At 37.7% G+C, this 17,672-nt stretch overlaps 1 protein-coding gene across 1 annotated transcript in view; it reads right to left on the bottom strand.

The window, feature by feature from the left end:
- Positions 1 to 3,933: 3,933 nt before the first annotated feature.
- LOC110461933 (glycine receptor subunit alpha-2-like) overlaps positions 3,934 to 17,672 on the bottom strand; it is a 36,994-nt gene continuing 23,255 nt past the window's right edge. The window contains exons 3-8 of the mRNA XM_021515673.1: positions 15,516 to 15,583; positions 8,352 to 8,578; positions 7,656 to 7,738; positions 6,678 to 6,818; positions 5,895 to 6,214; positions 3,934 to 4,249 (exon numbers count right to left, since the gene is read on the bottom strand). Coding sequence (XP_021371348.1) covers positions 4,103 to 4,249; positions 5,895 to 6,214; positions 6,678 to 6,818; positions 7,656 to 7,738; positions 8,352 to 8,578; positions 15,516 to 15,583 — 986 coding nt within the window. The 3' untranslated portion in view covers positions 3,934 to 4,102. The remainder of the gene's footprint in view (positions 4,250 to 5,894; positions 6,215 to 6,677; positions 6,819 to 7,655; positions 7,739 to 8,351; positions 8,579 to 15,515; positions 15,584 to 17,672) is intronic.

Here is a 17,672-nt window from a genome sequence, read left to right as displayed (position 1 = left end):
GAGCATCATGTTTGATTGCAGCTGCCACTTGTGTTGTTTGAGACTTTCACCTGTCTAGAACGTCTGCTTTCCTAGATAAGCGCCATGTCAGACTGTAGGTTGACACTTATGGGGTTGAAAACATTTACCAGCCCAGAACGTCTGGGCCGCCATTTTAAGACCTCATGTTGTCGTCCCTTTTAGTTCTTTGTCTCTTCGGTTCTTGTTTTCTCCGACTATCAACATCGAATTCCGATGTTGTTCTTTTTTCAGTCCGATTTGCGTGACAGATTCTATAATGTACGGTCTATACAAAGTATATTTGATAAATTTTCTGTGCAATTACTTTATGATTATTTACACTCAATCGATATTCGCATTAAGGTATTACAACCCATTCGTTTGGCAATGAAGTATCTTTACAATTAAACTCCTGTTTACACATTTATTTTTAGTTTGATGTATATATTTTTGTGAATGTCTATTTTTACAGTGTCGTTTATCCCTTAATGTAAACTGATAATAAAACAACTACACGAAACCTCATTCTCAAACTAAGAATTCGAGCTAAAACTTGGTTTCATATTTCGATAAAAAAAGTAATAGAAATTCACATTTTGTGAATGACGTGGAAGAATTTTTTATACAAAGCATATTAGCTTAAAAATTATATTATTCCGTTAAATCATTTGTTGAATTGTTCACACATATATTTGTGTGCTTAATGTGAAATAAATACAAGGACACAATGTACTTATATCAATTGTTTATATCTCATCTACATGTGGTCTCCATCTAATAATGATAAGAATGCATACATCCTCACAGCAATGTGAAATGGAAGAAGGGGCACGGACTTAGTTCTATATGACGGGGCATGGTATAAGTTCATTATATAATCAAATGTCTTATATTATTCACAACTCACTAATTAATTGTAACAAGATGTATATATACATGTTCACCAAAGTGTAACAAGAAATGTACAATTCAAACATTAGTGTCGTGGGTAATACATGTACAGGTTACGAAACTCTGTCTTAGACCAGACTTGTGTCAGGGGTACAGTCTGACAACCTTCTACAATCATACAAACATCAATAAAACATTGTTATTACAGTACATACGATACACTGCAGGACAATAAGTATGTAAACATACAGACAAATTCAAACTCAACTTCATCTTTTTACTTTGGGTCTTGCATCCCGTGACTTTAAATAAATATTACACTCTGTACGTATATCAAAGAGGAAGACTAGATTGTGTACCAGAGTTCAGTGTATGTGTGTTCTAATCAACACTGAAACAGCCACTGCTATTTGATTATTGTTTATAGGATAAGTTGATATCATATTGGAACAAAACTGACAGAATTGGTTTGAACTCTATTTTGTATATTAAAAATTTGTAAACAAAATTCACGTCACATTCCCAGACATGAGATATACTTCACATACATACTCTATCAAAATCGATATTAATTTGCAATGAAAAAATTTAACACAATAATATTCTCTATTTTTGGCAATCGTTGTAGTGATGTTAATGATTGAACTGTTGCTGGGCAAGCAATACATTTTGTATAATTATGGCACCGACGAGCGATAATAGATTTAATAAGGTTTTAATTTTAAATCAGAACACTGCATGTAAGTAATAGAGTCGTTACATAGTGTAAAACGACACTGCCAGTTAGTTATAGAATATTACTGAGAAGTGAAGTCGGTTCTCGTACATGAGGGTAAGTAATCAGGTAATTAGTAATATGCTACTTGGCAATGATAAAAATATTGTACATTACGGGTAGATAATACCATGCTATTTGGTAGTGATATAAATGCTGTACATCACGGGTAGATAATATAATGTTATTTTGTAGTGATATATAAATGCTGTACATTACGGGTAGATAATATAATGTTACTTGATAGTGATATAAATGCTGTACATTACGGGGAGATAATATAATGTTTTTTGGTAGTGATATAAATGCTGTACATTACGGGGAGATAATATAATGTTATTTGGTAGTGATATAAATGCTGTACATTACGGGGAGATAATATAATGTTATTTGGTAGTGATATAAATGCTGTACATTACGGGAAGATAATATAATGTTATTTGGTAGTGATATAAATGCTGTACATTACGGGAAGATAATATAATGTTATTTGGTAGTGATATAAATGCTGTACAATACGGGTAGATAATATAATGTTATTTGGTAGTGCTATAAATGCTGTACATTACGGGTAGATAATATAATGTTACTTGGTAGTGATATAAATGCTGTGCATTACGGGTAGATAATATAACGTTACTTTGTTGTGGTATAAATGCTGTACATTACGGGTAGATAATATAACGTTACTTTGTAGTGGTATAAATGCTGTACATTACGGGTAGATAATATAACGTTACTTTGTAGTGATATAACTGCTGTACATTACGGGTAAATAATAGAATGTTACTTGGTAGTGATTGGTTTGGTTTAATTTTGTTTAACGTCCTTTTAACAGCTAATGTCATTTATGCACGTGCCTTCATGTGTGTAATGTATGCGTGCTTGCGTGTGTGTATGCATGAGACAGGGTATGTTGATGTGCTTGCCTCCTTGTGATAGCGCGGATCTGATGCCGACTTTATAGTGCTATCTCACTGAAATGCCATGCCGAAGGCACCAAGCACAGCATTCCCCCCGGTCACATTATATTGACAACGGTTGTTACCATTTCCCTTAATGCTGAACGTTAAGCAGGGAACAACAAGTACCAATTTTAAGGACTTTGGTATGTCCCGGCCTTGGGACAGAATCCATTGCTTTCCTCACTTTGGCAAACGCTCAACATTCAAGCCAACGGTGAGGTGTTGCCAAGCAAGGCGCTAGGAAATAAAAGGTAGTTAGAAGTAGACAGAAAGATAAAGATCCCAAATATTGCAATGGGCGCAGCAGATTTATTTTGGTCGCTTTTGTGTCCCCCATTGAGGACACAAAAGCAAATCCCCAATTCTGCAGGGGTTTCCCACAATAGTCGCCTCCTGCGATACATGCAGTGGGTAACGGCAGGTGTATTTTTCCCCGATCCCCCACCTGCAGGGGTGACTTGGTAGTGATACAAATGCTGTACATTACGGGTAGATAATGTAATGTTACTTGGCAACGATAAAAATATTGTACATTACAGGTAGATAGCAGAATGTTACTTGGCAATGGTAACACATATTGTACATTACAGGTAAAAACAGAATGTTACTTGGCAATGGTAACACATATTGTACATTACAGGTGATAATATAATGTTACTTGTTAGTGATAAAAATATTGTACATTACAGGTGATAATATAATGTTACTTGTACTTAAAAGTGAAAAACAGTAAATCATAGGTATTAGAGTTCCTACTCAATGTAAACAAGTCAGTACATTGCAGGTAAGTAATAGAATGGTACTTGATAGTGAAACAATCTTGTGCATTACAAGTAAGATACAGAGTCACCTAAAAGTGTAAAAAAATAAGTGGATTACATGTAATAGAATGTTACTTGGCATTTGGGAAAAACAATATCTTGTACATTACAGGTAGGTAATGCTGTCTCTACACCGTGTAAACAACCCAGTACATTACGGGTAGGGAATATTGTCTCTACACCGTGTAAACGACCCAGCACATTACGGGTAGGTAATGCTGTCTCTACACCGTGTAATACTGTCTCTACACCGTGTAAAAAACCCAGCACATTACGGGTAGGTAATGCTGTCTCTACACCGTGTAAACAACCAAGTACATTACGGGTAGGTAATACTGTCTCTTCACCGTTTAAACAACCCAGTACATTACGGGTAGGGAATATTGTCTCTACACCGTGTAAACGACCCAGCACATTACGGGTAGGTAATGCTGTCTCTACACCGTGTAATACTGTCTCTACACCGTGTAAACAACCCAGCACATTACGGGTAGGTAATATTGTCTCTACACCATTTAAACAACCCAGTACATTACGGGTAGGTAATACCGTCTCTACACCGTGTAAACAACCCAGCACATTACGGGTAGGTAATACTGTCTCTACACCATTTAAACAACCCAGTACATTACGGGTAGGTAATACTGTCTCTACACCGTGTAAACAATCCAGTATAAAGCACAGAAGCCGAGGAACACCAGCGGGAAGGCAAGGCGGGAGATACGGTCTATTTGTTCTCCTCGTTTTTGAACTTTCACCTTGGATAAATCGGGATCAAAGCTGTCACTTTTCTGTACCTGTAAGAACAAAATTTAAATATAATAAATTAGTGATAAAAAAATCATAATAATTGTATGTTAATGTCTAAAAAGGATTGTATATATATAATCTTTCAGGAGAGGACTTTCATAGGTATTGTATGTTGCCCGTTTTATTTTGTATGCAAGCACTATATGAAATATTCTTGATACTTAATATTTCTGAACTACTGAGATGCGAGATAAAATCAAGTACCTCTAACTGAGCGATGTCGGATGGTGTCAGGCTATGATTGTAACATTCTAACCTTTGGATTTCGCTCCGGTTTTGGTTTTGGAGACTAATAAAATCAACTACTGTAACTATAACTGAGAGAGATCAGGTTATCCAAATCGAGGGATAAGATTATGTAACATAATCCCAACCGAGACGTAAGCCGTCTAGGGCCTCAAAATAAACATGCCTCTACACTAGTAAAGATACATTTGAATGCTTCCGGGTAAAAATATAGTCTGTACACGCAACAATACACATAACGGCAAAACAGAATGTTTATAATGCAGATTGTAAATTTCAAGCCTTTTACGAGCGGATGAATACATCGCTGTGTAACAATTCCGCGAAATGTCACGTAAAGGTACCAGACTGATCGGACAGATAGAAAAAAAATCTAGCACGGGGTATGACGTGGGATATCTCTGTCAGAGGTGTGAGAACACTTAATCTCGATAAATTACAGGTAATTGTTTGTGTTAATTCAGTAAAGATCATTACTTTACGTTAGTAAACAAAGGTCTGCATCATAACTGTTTACTAGTACATGTAAGTGTCATCTGTAAACCAGATGTTTACTAGTACATGTAAGTGTCAACTGTAAACCAGATGTTTACTAGTAGATGTGTCATCTGTAAACCAGATGTTTACTAGTACATGTACGTTTCATCTGTAAAACAGATGTTAACTAGTACATGTACGTTTCATCTGTAAACCAGATGTTTACTAGTAGATGTGTCATCTGTAAACCAGATGTTTCCTAGTACATGTACGTTTCATCTGTAGAACAGATGTTAACTAGTACATGTACGTTTCCTCTGTAAACCAGATGTTTAGTAGTACATGTAAGTTTCATCGGTAAACCAGATGTTTACTAGTAGATGTGTCATCTGTAAACCAGATGTTTACGAGTAGATGTGTCATCTGTAAACCAGATGTTTACTAGTACATGTAAGTTTCATCTGTAAACCAGATATTTACTAGCACATGTAAGTTTCATCTGTAAACCAGACGTTTACTAGTACATGTACGTTTCATCTGTAAACCAGATGTTTACTAGTACATGTCAGTTTCATCTGTAAATCAGATGTTTACTAGTACATGTACGTTTCATCTGTAAACCAGATGTTTACTAGTACATGTACGTTTCATCTGTAAATCAGATGTTTACTAGTACATGTAAGTTTCATCTGTAAACCAGATGCCTGTTAATAAATCATCTCGTTACTTAATCTACTCACTGTTGCGCGGATAGTTTAACGGAGAACAAAACCACAAGGAAGGAAATGAATCATCATCAATTCTGACTTTGAAGTTGTTTGATGCATTCTTTGTATATGATTAAGATATAAGTGTGAAATATTTAGAATGGGTACTCAACAAATCACGCATGTGACATTTAATACGTACGTCCTTCCGCTCCATAACATTTACTAGGGCGTATTCCAACATGGCGGCAAAGACAAACCCTAGACAAACAGCCATCCACACGTCCAGTGCCTTGATATACGACACCTGGGGCACGGATGACGCCATGTTTGTCCTTTGATTGGTCAGTGTGAGAACTGTAAGAATTCCTAGTGAGATTCGAGCTGGGACCGCGTCTATGCTGAGCCAGAAGGACACCCATGAGAGCAGCACGATAAGGATGGTTGGTATGTACACCTGTATTACGAAGTAGCCGATGTTCCGGTTGAAACTCATCTGCAGCTGAATGCACGTGAAGTTACCTGCAATAGCCATATATAACTGTAAAGTTACTTGTAATAGCCATATAGAACCATACAGTTAAGTGAAGATGCCATGTAGAACCATACCGTCCCCTGTTGTCTCCATTTGGGACAGTTAAGTTAACTGACAGAACTGTTACCATACATTCACTTATGTATGCCGTATACTCATGGGTAACCACACTTATCGTAAAGGCCATATCTTCTTTTATGTAATTTTAATCTCGATATCTAGCAATGCTAACTAGTGTATCGTGTGAATTCTTTGTCACTTCTTTTGTTCCCACTTTGAGGACATGGCATTACTTGAAGCAGAAGACCCGACCCTTCCATAACACGACTTGTTATTTCTGAGTTCTAATGAGAGTTTGTTAACACTTTCGAATTCACTTATATTTCCCCTTCTTTATCACACCTCCAAAACATAAACGAACTTTTTAATCATATAAAGACTTGCACTTACCTTCAGTATCACCTCCGAAACTCAAACATTCTGAAACGTGATGTTCACGGAGTTCGAATTGAGGTAGTTCCATATTTTCATTAGTTTGAATGGGATTGACCTTTCGCCATCGGAATCGAAGGTTGTTTCTGGTAAATGCAACTGTAATTTAGAAAACAAAAAGATTATGTTGATTTGTAAAAAGGACAGATTATTTAAGGAAAACGAATAGCTTATGTTAAATGGTAAACGTAGGATAAAATAACTTATGTCGTGCTGCAAAATGGATGACAATGTAATGTTTCTTGATAAAGAATAGATTTATAGTATTTATAATAGTAACAAAGATATATATACGTTTCCTTTTTGACAATGGATAAAATAACAAACTATCCTGGTGCTATAACGGCAGGGAATGACTCATTGCTTTATACGTATCGCTAGTGTCTCTCTGAATTTATTCTCTCTGAATTTGCACTTTATTTTAACTATTTTATATATATTATCCATATGCGGATGTCGAAGACTCGATATCAATATGAATATAAGTATTTTGGAGAGTGTTCAGAGATTCATTAAAGATACTAGACGCTTTTACTAGATTACACTTACTTGTTTATCTATTTTCACATGACTTTGCTGTGTGGAATGATACCAGCACATAATTGTACTATGTGCTGTCCACCAGCATAATTTTAATTGCCATTTTTTTTGTACAATCTGGTTTTTGTAACACCAGTTTTCAAAAAACTAATAATGACATGCACATATCAATGTATATAATATACATGTTTTATCATTACTTCAATTCAATAGGATGTGTGTAACGGTTTATAACTGTAAGGAGAGGGCGCTCAGAGGCTTTGCCTCTTGCCCAATTCCTTTGTGTCTAAGATCTGAACAATACATATTCTGAAATGAAATGAAAGATACATATTGAATAGTTACACAGTCCCTTACTGTCTCAACATGACATAACGTGTTCTACACTCCACTTACAGCTCTGTATGTAAAGGGCGCAGACTTGTGAGTCGAGTGGATATTTGTGAAGTTTCATCGGACACGCGGCTGTAATAGACGCTCTGTAAAACAAACGACAATGCAGAACACGAAACAGAAGTAAACTCGATGATAAAATGCATTACTTAAGAACTCCCACCAAGAATGCAAAACCCAATCATTTCCCCCTAGATTTAACGATCCATTAATCAAGATGATAATTTAAGTAATCACATAGAACATGTACTTGAATGACGTCATATTTTAGATGCTCACTCGACAAAATACTTATAATTTTAAACGCAAATAGTGTATTTTTGTGCACTTCTTAGTTTGGAATATGAAAAAAGTAGTTCTCGAACTGAAACTTCACTAAGAGAAGTCATGTAAAACATTGTACCCTATATGAGCGCTCCACATATCTTTAATGTTTAAGTCCTGGATTGTCATTTGTCCGTGTTCCTGTTGTAAAATATTTAAAACCATGACATGCTCTAAAACCTTTATACGACTGAAAACAGCAAGACTATCAAAACCGATTCACGACGAGACACCGTTATATCATTAAAACATTTAACACGACCAGAAACTCTAATAAAATTTCAATCTCTTTCCCATGCGTTTATGGAAATAGGTGAAGACCTTCCAAGTAATAGGAATTGTTCTGTATATGACGTCACAGGATTGATGACCCACCGCAGTCGATACACAATGCGACCGTTCTCGTATAGATGGAGCATTTTGTTGGGTACTGTGACGTCGTGGAATGACGCGCTTTTCTCGTTGGTGACGTAGAGGTCGGGGACCCAAATCAGATCAATTAGTTTGGAGTCGAGCTCGAGGAAGGCGGAGTCGATGAGACCGTAGAATTGTAGACGTTCGTCTATCCACTCCTGTTGTATGAACATGTTCAGCTTCAGATCCTGTGGTAATAAAATGTTACATACAAATTACAGTTTTATTCAAGCATACAATTTATTTGATTGGTTATATTTTGTAGGTTTGATAACTAAGGATTAATATCCCGTAACTTTCTTTTCTACCTGAAGATCTAGGTAAAAGCAAATCAATTTCCTAACGTTAATTATTACATAAGTTTTAATATACAATGTAAACGTCTTCTATTAATTTGAAATATGTATGCGTTAAGGGAACTCTAAATAAATTGTTTTAGAAAATATCCAATAGGTTGATTTTTTTTCTGTCTGTAGTTCCAAATGCTGTTGTATTTTAGAGACAGTGTTTACACGTAAGTTTTATCGTCATGACGGGTTTGTGAAGTGGTTTTTCAGCCTGAGAGTTACCGTCATGAAAGGTTTCAGTACTCTTTGTCGCCTGACCGTTCAACTACATTCCTATGTCATTGTCGTGCTTATGAAAATTGATCCCAAATATGTCCGATTTGTTTTGCAATTGCTATACGTGGATAATAGGCTCCGGGCGTGTATGCAATGGCCCCCTTTTAATCTCCTTGTTATGTAATTATCAAAGAAGACTCATCTTTGAATTACATTTTGCTCGAGTTATCTCTCCTAGTACCAATGACAAACGTTGTCAGCAGTCCCAACAGTCAGCAGACGCCTTTCTGTTTGGCTTATAGCATCGCGGCCCAACAGTCAGCAGACGCCTTTCTGTTTGGCTTATAGAATCGCGTCCAAACAGTCAGCAGACGCCTTTCTGTTTGGCTTATATCATCGCGTCCCAACAGTCAGCAGACGCCTTTCTGTTTGGCTTATAGCATCGCGTCCCAACAGTCCGCAGACGCCTTTCTGTTTGGCTTGTATCTTCGCGTCCCAACAGTCCGCAGACGCCTTTCTGTTTGGCTTATAGCATCGCGTCCCACCAGTCAGCAGACGCCTTTCTGTTTGGCTTATAGCATCACGTCCCAACAGTCCGCAGACGCCTTTCTGTTTCGCTTATATCATCGCGTCCCAACAGTCCGCAGACGCCTTTCTGTTTGGCTTGTATCATCGCGTCCCAACAGTCAGCCTTTCTGTTTGACTTGTATTAGATTCCGTTGACATTTGTATTGTGGTCTTTTTGGCCATTGCAGATAGTAACGTTAATTATAGGTTTATTATAAAATCCTACTAGTCAGTTTCGTCTTGTAGAAAATACAAACATATTTAAAGTTAAGAAAATAATGCAAGAAATGTAAATGATGTCAAAAAGTTAAGATGCAAGATGCCCGACTCGTTAGCAAAGCTTGTAAAAGACTTCAGAGATGAATGCAGTTCAAAATTTGAAATTTTTGTTTTGTTCATCTACTTTTTCCGTTGCGTTGGTTGATTATTATTAAATAATGTATTTATCTACTGCAAATGATGATTTAACATTCATTTTCAAAGACCAATCAATGTATTAAAAGGGTTGAAGTATACTTTCCATCAGCCAAACTCCGAATTTGTCCGGGTTTGCCGGTTAAAGTGTCTCGACAATTCATTTCTTTGTCTTTCTAGTGATAAGTCTGCAACAAAATACCAGCTACATATCTTTTCAAAAAACAAACTTTAAACTGATGAAGTATCAATAGAGCGATATAAACCACACAACTCTCCATTCTGCTACCAGGGCTGCTGGCGTTGGTACGACTGACGAGTCAGTAGACGGCCAGGTAGATGTTAGATGGGAATCTCGGGGTTTTATGTCGGGTTAGCAACCTTGGAACTATGCTGAGGTTTGAAAGGTCTGGCATCTGCTTTACTTAATTTGGGACCTTAACATTGAGGTTTAACTATACATTAACACGTAGTAAAATTTTTAGTAATTTTATAAAGGGTTGTATTGTGTGCTGCTCATCTGTTGGTTCTGCATTAAAATATCATTTTTGATTTTTTTTCCAGATATCAAAACGTGCATATGAATTACTTGGTACTTCTAAGTGAAAAGAGCATTTTTTAAAGGCAAGGAAGTCACTGGAAATCGTCTAGCTATGAATGAGCCGTTGCCATGTCATTGTGTAATGACAATTTAAATATGATCTGTGTTTAAAGCAATTTGAACCTTTACTTGGTCGTCTTTTGGCGCTGAAGGATGTTTCAAATCATATGAAAATACATTGTGGGGGAAATGATATTTGACAACATGAGAGTTGTGACTTACAGCACACTATTTTAAGGACGATAACTATATTATGAATTTGTAATTAGATTACCACAAAAAATCACATTGAACACATTGGCTGTATCATGAGTTGTTCAATGGATGCCCAGTAACAACAAGTGTTAATATTGATTTTTTGACTATTGATATGATTATACTCGAATAATAACAGAATATCTGCCATCATTCAACATTGATTTGTAAATGTTGTCAACGTGAAATACATTCATAGACACCTAGACAGATCGCTGTACAGCTATTAGTTATTACTGAGCCATAGGCGATTGGGTACTGTGTAAAATAGAATGGCAGGGGTCCGTTTGATATCTCCTGTGATAAATTCATTGTCTTGCTTGGAGTTGCTTGCACATTAACTGAAGCAAATGCTTGAATAAGTGTATTCATTCTGGTTTTTATGATCAAAAATATCTTTGTTACCATTATAAAACAAGGTAGCTAAACCACAGCGCAGCCATGCATTTATTTGTTATGTCAGTTCAATACTTTTCAGAAACATAACTTGGCATAACTATCGAGGAAATAAAAATGCCTGTATATGGTGTAAAAAGCATAAGGGCTCTCTATCCTAAACAACTAAAGTCTCGGAGCATCGATTGTTGTTCCCTATTAGTACAGCCAGGTGTGGAGGTGTGTCAGGTTCCCATAAACACATTCTAGGGAAGAGTAATAAGGGGCGCCGAGTCTTGTTTCCTGATAATACAGTTAAATGGCGCACTGAATTTGATTATAAATTTGTGAAATATACATTTTAGTGTAGGGTAATCGTAGAATGCCGTTTATCGTTCACTGTTAGTAAAACCTTGTATAGAGGACTCGTGGAATGTCGTGTCTCGTTCACTGTTAGTAAAACCTTGTATAGAGGACTCGTGGAATGTCGTGTCTCGTTCACTGTTAGTAAAACCTTGTATAGAGGACTCGTGGAATGTCGTGTCTCGTTCACTGTTAGTAAAACCTTGTATAGAGGACTCGTGGAATGTCGTGTCTCGTTCACTGTTAGTAAAACCTTGTATAGAGGACTCGTGGAATGTCGTGTCTCGTTCACTGTTAGTAAAACCTTGTATAGAGGACTCGTGGAATGTCGTGTCTCGTTCACTGTTAGTAAAACCTTGTATAGAGGACTCGTGGAATGTCGTGTCTCGTTCACTGTTAGTAAAACCTTGTATAGAGGACTCGTGGAATGTCGTGTCTCGTTCACTGTTAGTAAAACCTTGTATAGAGGACTCGTGGAATGTCGTGTCTCGTTCACTGTTAGTAAAACCTTGTATAGAGGACTCGTGGAATGTCGTGTCTCGTTCACTGTTAGTAAAACCTTGTATAGAGGACTCGTGGAATGTCGTGTCTCGTTCACTGTTAGTAAAACCTTGTATAGAGGACTCGTGGAATGTCGTGTCTCGTTCACTGTTAGTAAAACCTTGTATAGAGGACTCGTGGAATGTCGTGTCTCGTTCACTGTTAGTAAAACCTTGTATAGAGGACTCGTGGAATGTCGTGTCTCGTTCACTGTTAGTAAAACCTTGTATAGAGGACTCGTGGAATGTCGTGTCTCGTTCACTGTTAGTAAAACCTTGTATAGAGGACTCGTGGAATGTCGTGTCTCGTTCACTGTTAGTAAAACCTTGTATAGAGGACTCGTGGAATGTCGTGTCTCGTTCACTGTTAGTAAAACCTTGTATAGAGGACTCGTGGAATGTCGTGTCTCGTTCACTGTTAGTAAAACCTTGTATAGAGGACTCGTGGAATGTCGTGTCTCGTTCACTGTTAGTAAAACCTTGTATAGAGGACTCGTGGAATGTCGTGTCTCGTTCACTGTTAGTAAAACCTTGTATAGAGGACTCGTGGAATGTCGTGTCTCGTTCACTGTTAGTAAAACCTTGTATAGAGGACTCGTGGAATGTCGTGTCTCGTTCACTGTTAGTAAAACCTTGTATAGAGGACTCGTGGAATGTCGTGTCTCGTTCACTGTTAGTAAAACCTTGTATAGAGGACTCGTGGAATGTCGTGTCTCGTTCACTGTTAGTAAAACCTTGTATAGAGGACTCGTGGAATGTCGTGTCTCGTTCACTGTTAGTAAAACCTTGTATAGAGGACTCGTGGAATGTCGTGTCTCGTTCACTGTTAGTAAAACCTTGTATAGAGGACTCGTGGAATGTCGTGTCTCGTTCACTGTTAGTAAAACCTTGTATAGAGGACTCGTGGAATGTCGTGTCTCGTTCACTGTTAGTAAAACCTTGTATAGAGGACTCGTGGAATGTCGTGTCTCGTTCACTGTTAGTAAAACCTTGTATAGAGGACTCGTGGAATGTCGTGTCTCGTTCACTGTTAGTAAAACCTTGTATAGAGGACTCGTGGAATGTCGTGTCTCGTTCACTGTTAGTAAAACCTTGTATAGAGGACTCGTGGAATGTCGTGTCTCGTTCACTGTTAGTAAAACCTTGTATAGAGGACTCGTGGAATGTCGTGTCTCGTTCACTGTTAGTAAAACCTTGTATAGAGGACTCGTGGAATGTCGTGTCTCGTTCACTGTTAGTAAAACCTTGTATAGAGGACTCGTGGAATGTCGTGTCTCGTTCACTGTTAGTAAAACCTTGTATAGAGGACTCGTGGAATGTCGTGTCTCGTTCACTGTTAGTAAAACCTTGTATAGAGGACTCGTGGAATGTCGTGTCTCGTTCACTGTTAGTAAAACCTTGTATAGAGGACTCGTGGAATGTCGTGTCTCGTTCACTGTTAGTAAAACCTTGTATAGAGGACTCGTGGAATGTCGTGTCTCGTTCACTGTTAGTAAAACCTTGTATAGAGGACTCGTGGAATGTCGTGTCTCGTTCACTGTTAGTAAAACCTTGTATAGAGGACTCGTGGAATGTCGTGTCTCGTTCACTGTTAGTAAAACCTTGTATAGAGGACTCGTGGAATGTCGTGTCTCGTTCACTGTTAGTAAAACCTTGTATAGAGGACTCGTGGAATGTCGTGTCTCGTTCACTGTTAGTAAAACCTTGTATAGAGGACTCGTGGAATGTCGTGTCTCGTTCACTGTTAGTAAAACCTTGTATAGAGGACTCGTGGAATGTCGTGTCTCGTTCACTGTTAGTAAAACCTTGTATAGAGGACTCGTGGAATGTCGTGTCTCGTTCACTGTTAGTAAAACCTTGTATAGAGGACTCGTGGAATGTCGTGTCTCGTTCACTGTTAGTAAAACCTTGTATAGAGGACTCGTGGAATGTCGTGTCTCGTTCACTGTTAGTAAAACCTTGTATAGAGGACTCGTGGAATGTCGTGTCTCGTTCACTGTTAGTAAAACCTTGTATAGAGGACTCGTGGAATGTCGTGTCTCGTTCACTGTTAGTAAAACCTTGTATAGAGGACTCGTGGAATGTCGTGTCTCGTTCACTGTTAGTAAAACCTTGTATAGAGGACTCGTGGAATGTCGTGTCTCGTTCACTGTTAGTAAAACCTTGTATAGAGGACTCGTGGAATGTCGTGTCTCGTTCACTGTTAGTAAAACCTTGTATAGAGGACTCGTGGAATGTCGTGTCTCGTTCACTGTTAGTAAAACCTTGTATAGAGGACTCGTGGAATGTCGTGTCTCGTTCACTGTTAGTAAAACCTTGTATAGAGGACTCGTGGAATGTCGTGTCTCGTTCACTGTTAGTAAAACCTTGTATAGAGGACTCGTGGAATGTCGTGTCTCGTTCACTGTTAGTAAAACCTTGTATAGAGGACTCGTGGAATGTCGTGTCTCGTTCACTGTTAGTAAAACCTTGTATAGAGGACTCGTGGAATGTCGTGTCTCGTTCCTGTTAGTAAAACCTTGTATAGAAGACTGATGGAATGTCGTGTCTCGTTCTCTGTTAGAACAACATTATATAAAGGTCTCGCGATCGGAGAATGTCTTGTCTCGTTCCCTGTTAGTATGATTGAGTAATGTATAGAAGGAATGGTCGTTGTCTTCACCACAATGACAGCCTTCATAACCTTTAAATGGAGACAGCAAGGGGAAGTCTTTATTCCTTTACTGTCCGGAAATGACATTGTCTCTATTCCCGAGCGATATATTTATGCTGATTATCAGCCAAACTCTAGAAAACCTGAACGAATAATAATCGATCGTAGTTTGCACCTCCGTAACAGTAAAGGCAAACTTGCAAAAATGGTTGACCTTGATGCAAAATCTATTTGCATGCTGTTTATGTTTTGTGTGTGATAAAAAACAACATATTTGTATGCTTTTTATAAATCAGAAACAAATTATTTGTCTATAGTGTTATGTTAAATTCAATTTGGTTAGTGAGTCCTTCAAAAAGAAAGAAGCTGCAATGATACAACAAGGGAGACAGCAATAATTATACAGCAGGGAGAAAATATACCTAATAAAGGAAAGGAAACACAATCCATAGAAAACAGAAAAGAAATAACCATTATATAACAAGGGAGATAGAAATCCTACTAAAACAGGGGAATATGTCAGTAAAATAAACCTTATACTTCAAAAAAAACAAAAGTCCTGCTAAATTGTTTAACGTATATAGTAATCCTCATACAACAGGGGAGGTAATTATTAGTATACATTGGGATTTAGACTTTTAAAATAACTCACCAGTTAACCAATAACATAATCGAAAATAGAGGAAAATGAAAGATTTAAACAAAAGTATTCGTAACACTGACAGCTTAAATGAATTACAATCTTATAATGGAGCAATTAGTTATGTTGAAAGCGGAAGTGACGTAGGAAGTTACCATAGTCTGCTCACTGATGGAGTCCACACTGTTGATGAAGAGACTAACATTGACATCCGTGTAGGAATCTAAAATAGAAATAACATTTTAAAATCAACCATCATTATTTAAAACAAATTGTTTCACTATTGTTTTCAAACGTGTAGATTATAGCTTGTTTGATCGCTACTTCTAAAGATATATGTTACACTCACTACTTCCTTGGATTGTAGATTATTACCATTGCAGAGACCCGCTTCTCCAAAAAACGTTAGCCCCATACCAGTTGTCTTATTGAATTGTTAAGAAGCTTATTGCCATCCAGTGACATATGTAAAACAACAATACTTACTGTCTTGTTTGGTTTCTGAGACACTTGTCAAACTCCTATAATTACAATCTTGTTTGGTTCCAAAGATACAAGTCTAACCCAATACTCATTGTCTTGTTTGGTTCCTGAGACACTAGTCAAACTCCCATACATACAGTCTTGTTTGATTCCTGAGACACAAGTCAATCCCCTATACTTACTGTCTTGTTTGGTTCCTGAGACACAAGTCAAACTCTCATACATACAGTCTTGTTTGGTTCCTGAGACACAAGTCAAACCCCTATAGGGACCACGGAACCAAATCAAAAATAGATTGTGGGTTTTTCCCTTTTGGGCAGAAGATTTAATAGGAAGGTGAATGCCTCGGGGCCTGCTGGTTGGATATTAAGGTGGCAGAAGTTTCAAAAGTGTGGGTTGAGCAATATATATATAAGTCTGCTTTTATCTTGGAGAGATTATTAAGTGTGAAATTTTTTGTAAATTATGGTCATTTTTTGGTGCCGAATTCAGTACAAAATGGCGGCCCCATATAAAATAAAAGTTCAAATAGGCAGAATTTTTAAATATCTTATTTACAGTTGTGTGAGATGATATTCTTCAAAATGAGGCCAGTTAAACCAGTGTGAAACCCCCCATTTAACCAGGACAGTGGTAAACGTTAACACTACCGTCTATGGGAAATCATTTGGTTCTGCGGTCCCTATACACAATGAGACACAACTCAAACTCCTATTAATAGTGTCTTATTTGGTTACAAAGACACAACTCAAACCCCTATACTTACTGTCTTGTTTGGTTCCTAAGACACAAGTCAAACACCTATACATACAGTCTTGTTTGGTTCCTGAGACACAAGTCAAACACCTATACATACAGTCTTGTTTGGTTCCTGAGACACAAGTCAAACCCCTGTACTTACAGTATTGTTTGGTTCCTGAGACACAAGTCAAACACCTATACATACTGTCTTGTTTGGTTCCAGAGACACAAGTCAAACCCCTATACTTACTGTCTTGTTTGGTTCCAGAGACAGAAGTCAAACACCTATACTTACAGTCTTGTTTGGTTCCAGACACACAAGTCAAACCCCTGTACTTACAGTCTTGTTTGGTTCCAGAGACACAAGTCAAACCCCTATACTTACTGTCTTGTTTGGTTCCAGAGACACAAGTCAAACCCCGATACTTACTGTCTTGTTTGGTTCCTGAGACACAAGTCAAACCCCTATACTTACAGTCTTGTTTGGTTCCAGAGACACAAGTCAAACCCCTATACTTACAGTCTTGTTTGGTTCCAGACACACAAGTCAAACCCCTATACTTACAGTCTTGTTTGGTTCCAGAGACACAAGTCAAACCCCTATACTTACAGTCTTGTTTGGTTCCAGACACACAAGTCAAACCCCTATACTTACAGTCTTGTTTGGTTCCAGAGACACAAGTCAAACCCCTATACTTACAGTCTTGTTTGGTTCCAGACACACAAGTCAAACCCCTATACTTACAGTCTTGTTTGGTTCCAGAGACACAAGTCAAACCCCTATACTTACAGTCTTGTTTGGTTCCAGAGACACAAGTCAAACCCCTATACTTACTGTCTTGTTTGGTTCCAGAGACACAAGTCAAACCCCTATACTTACAGTCTTGTTTGGTTCCAGACACACAAGTCAAACCCCTATACTTACAGTCTTGTTTGGTTCCAGAGACACAAGTCAAACCCCTATACTTACAGTCTTGTTTGGTTCCAGACACACAAGTCAAACCCCTATACTTACAGTCTTGTTTGGTTCCAGAGACACAAGTCAAACCCCTATACTTACTGTCTTGTTTGGTTCCAGAGACACAAGT

Source organism: Mizuhopecten yessoensis, unplaced genomic scaffold, assembly GCF_002113885.1.
Source record: "Mizuhopecten yessoensis strain PY_sf001 unplaced genomic scaffold, ASM211388v2 scaffold10711, whole genome shotgun sequence".
Taxonomy (NCBI): domain Eukaryota; kingdom Metazoa; phylum Mollusca; class Bivalvia; order Pectinida; family Pectinidae; genus Mizuhopecten; species Mizuhopecten yessoensis.
The sequence above is the reverse complement of the archived record's forward strand: the minus strand, read 5'-3'. Positions and strand labels throughout refer to the sequence as shown.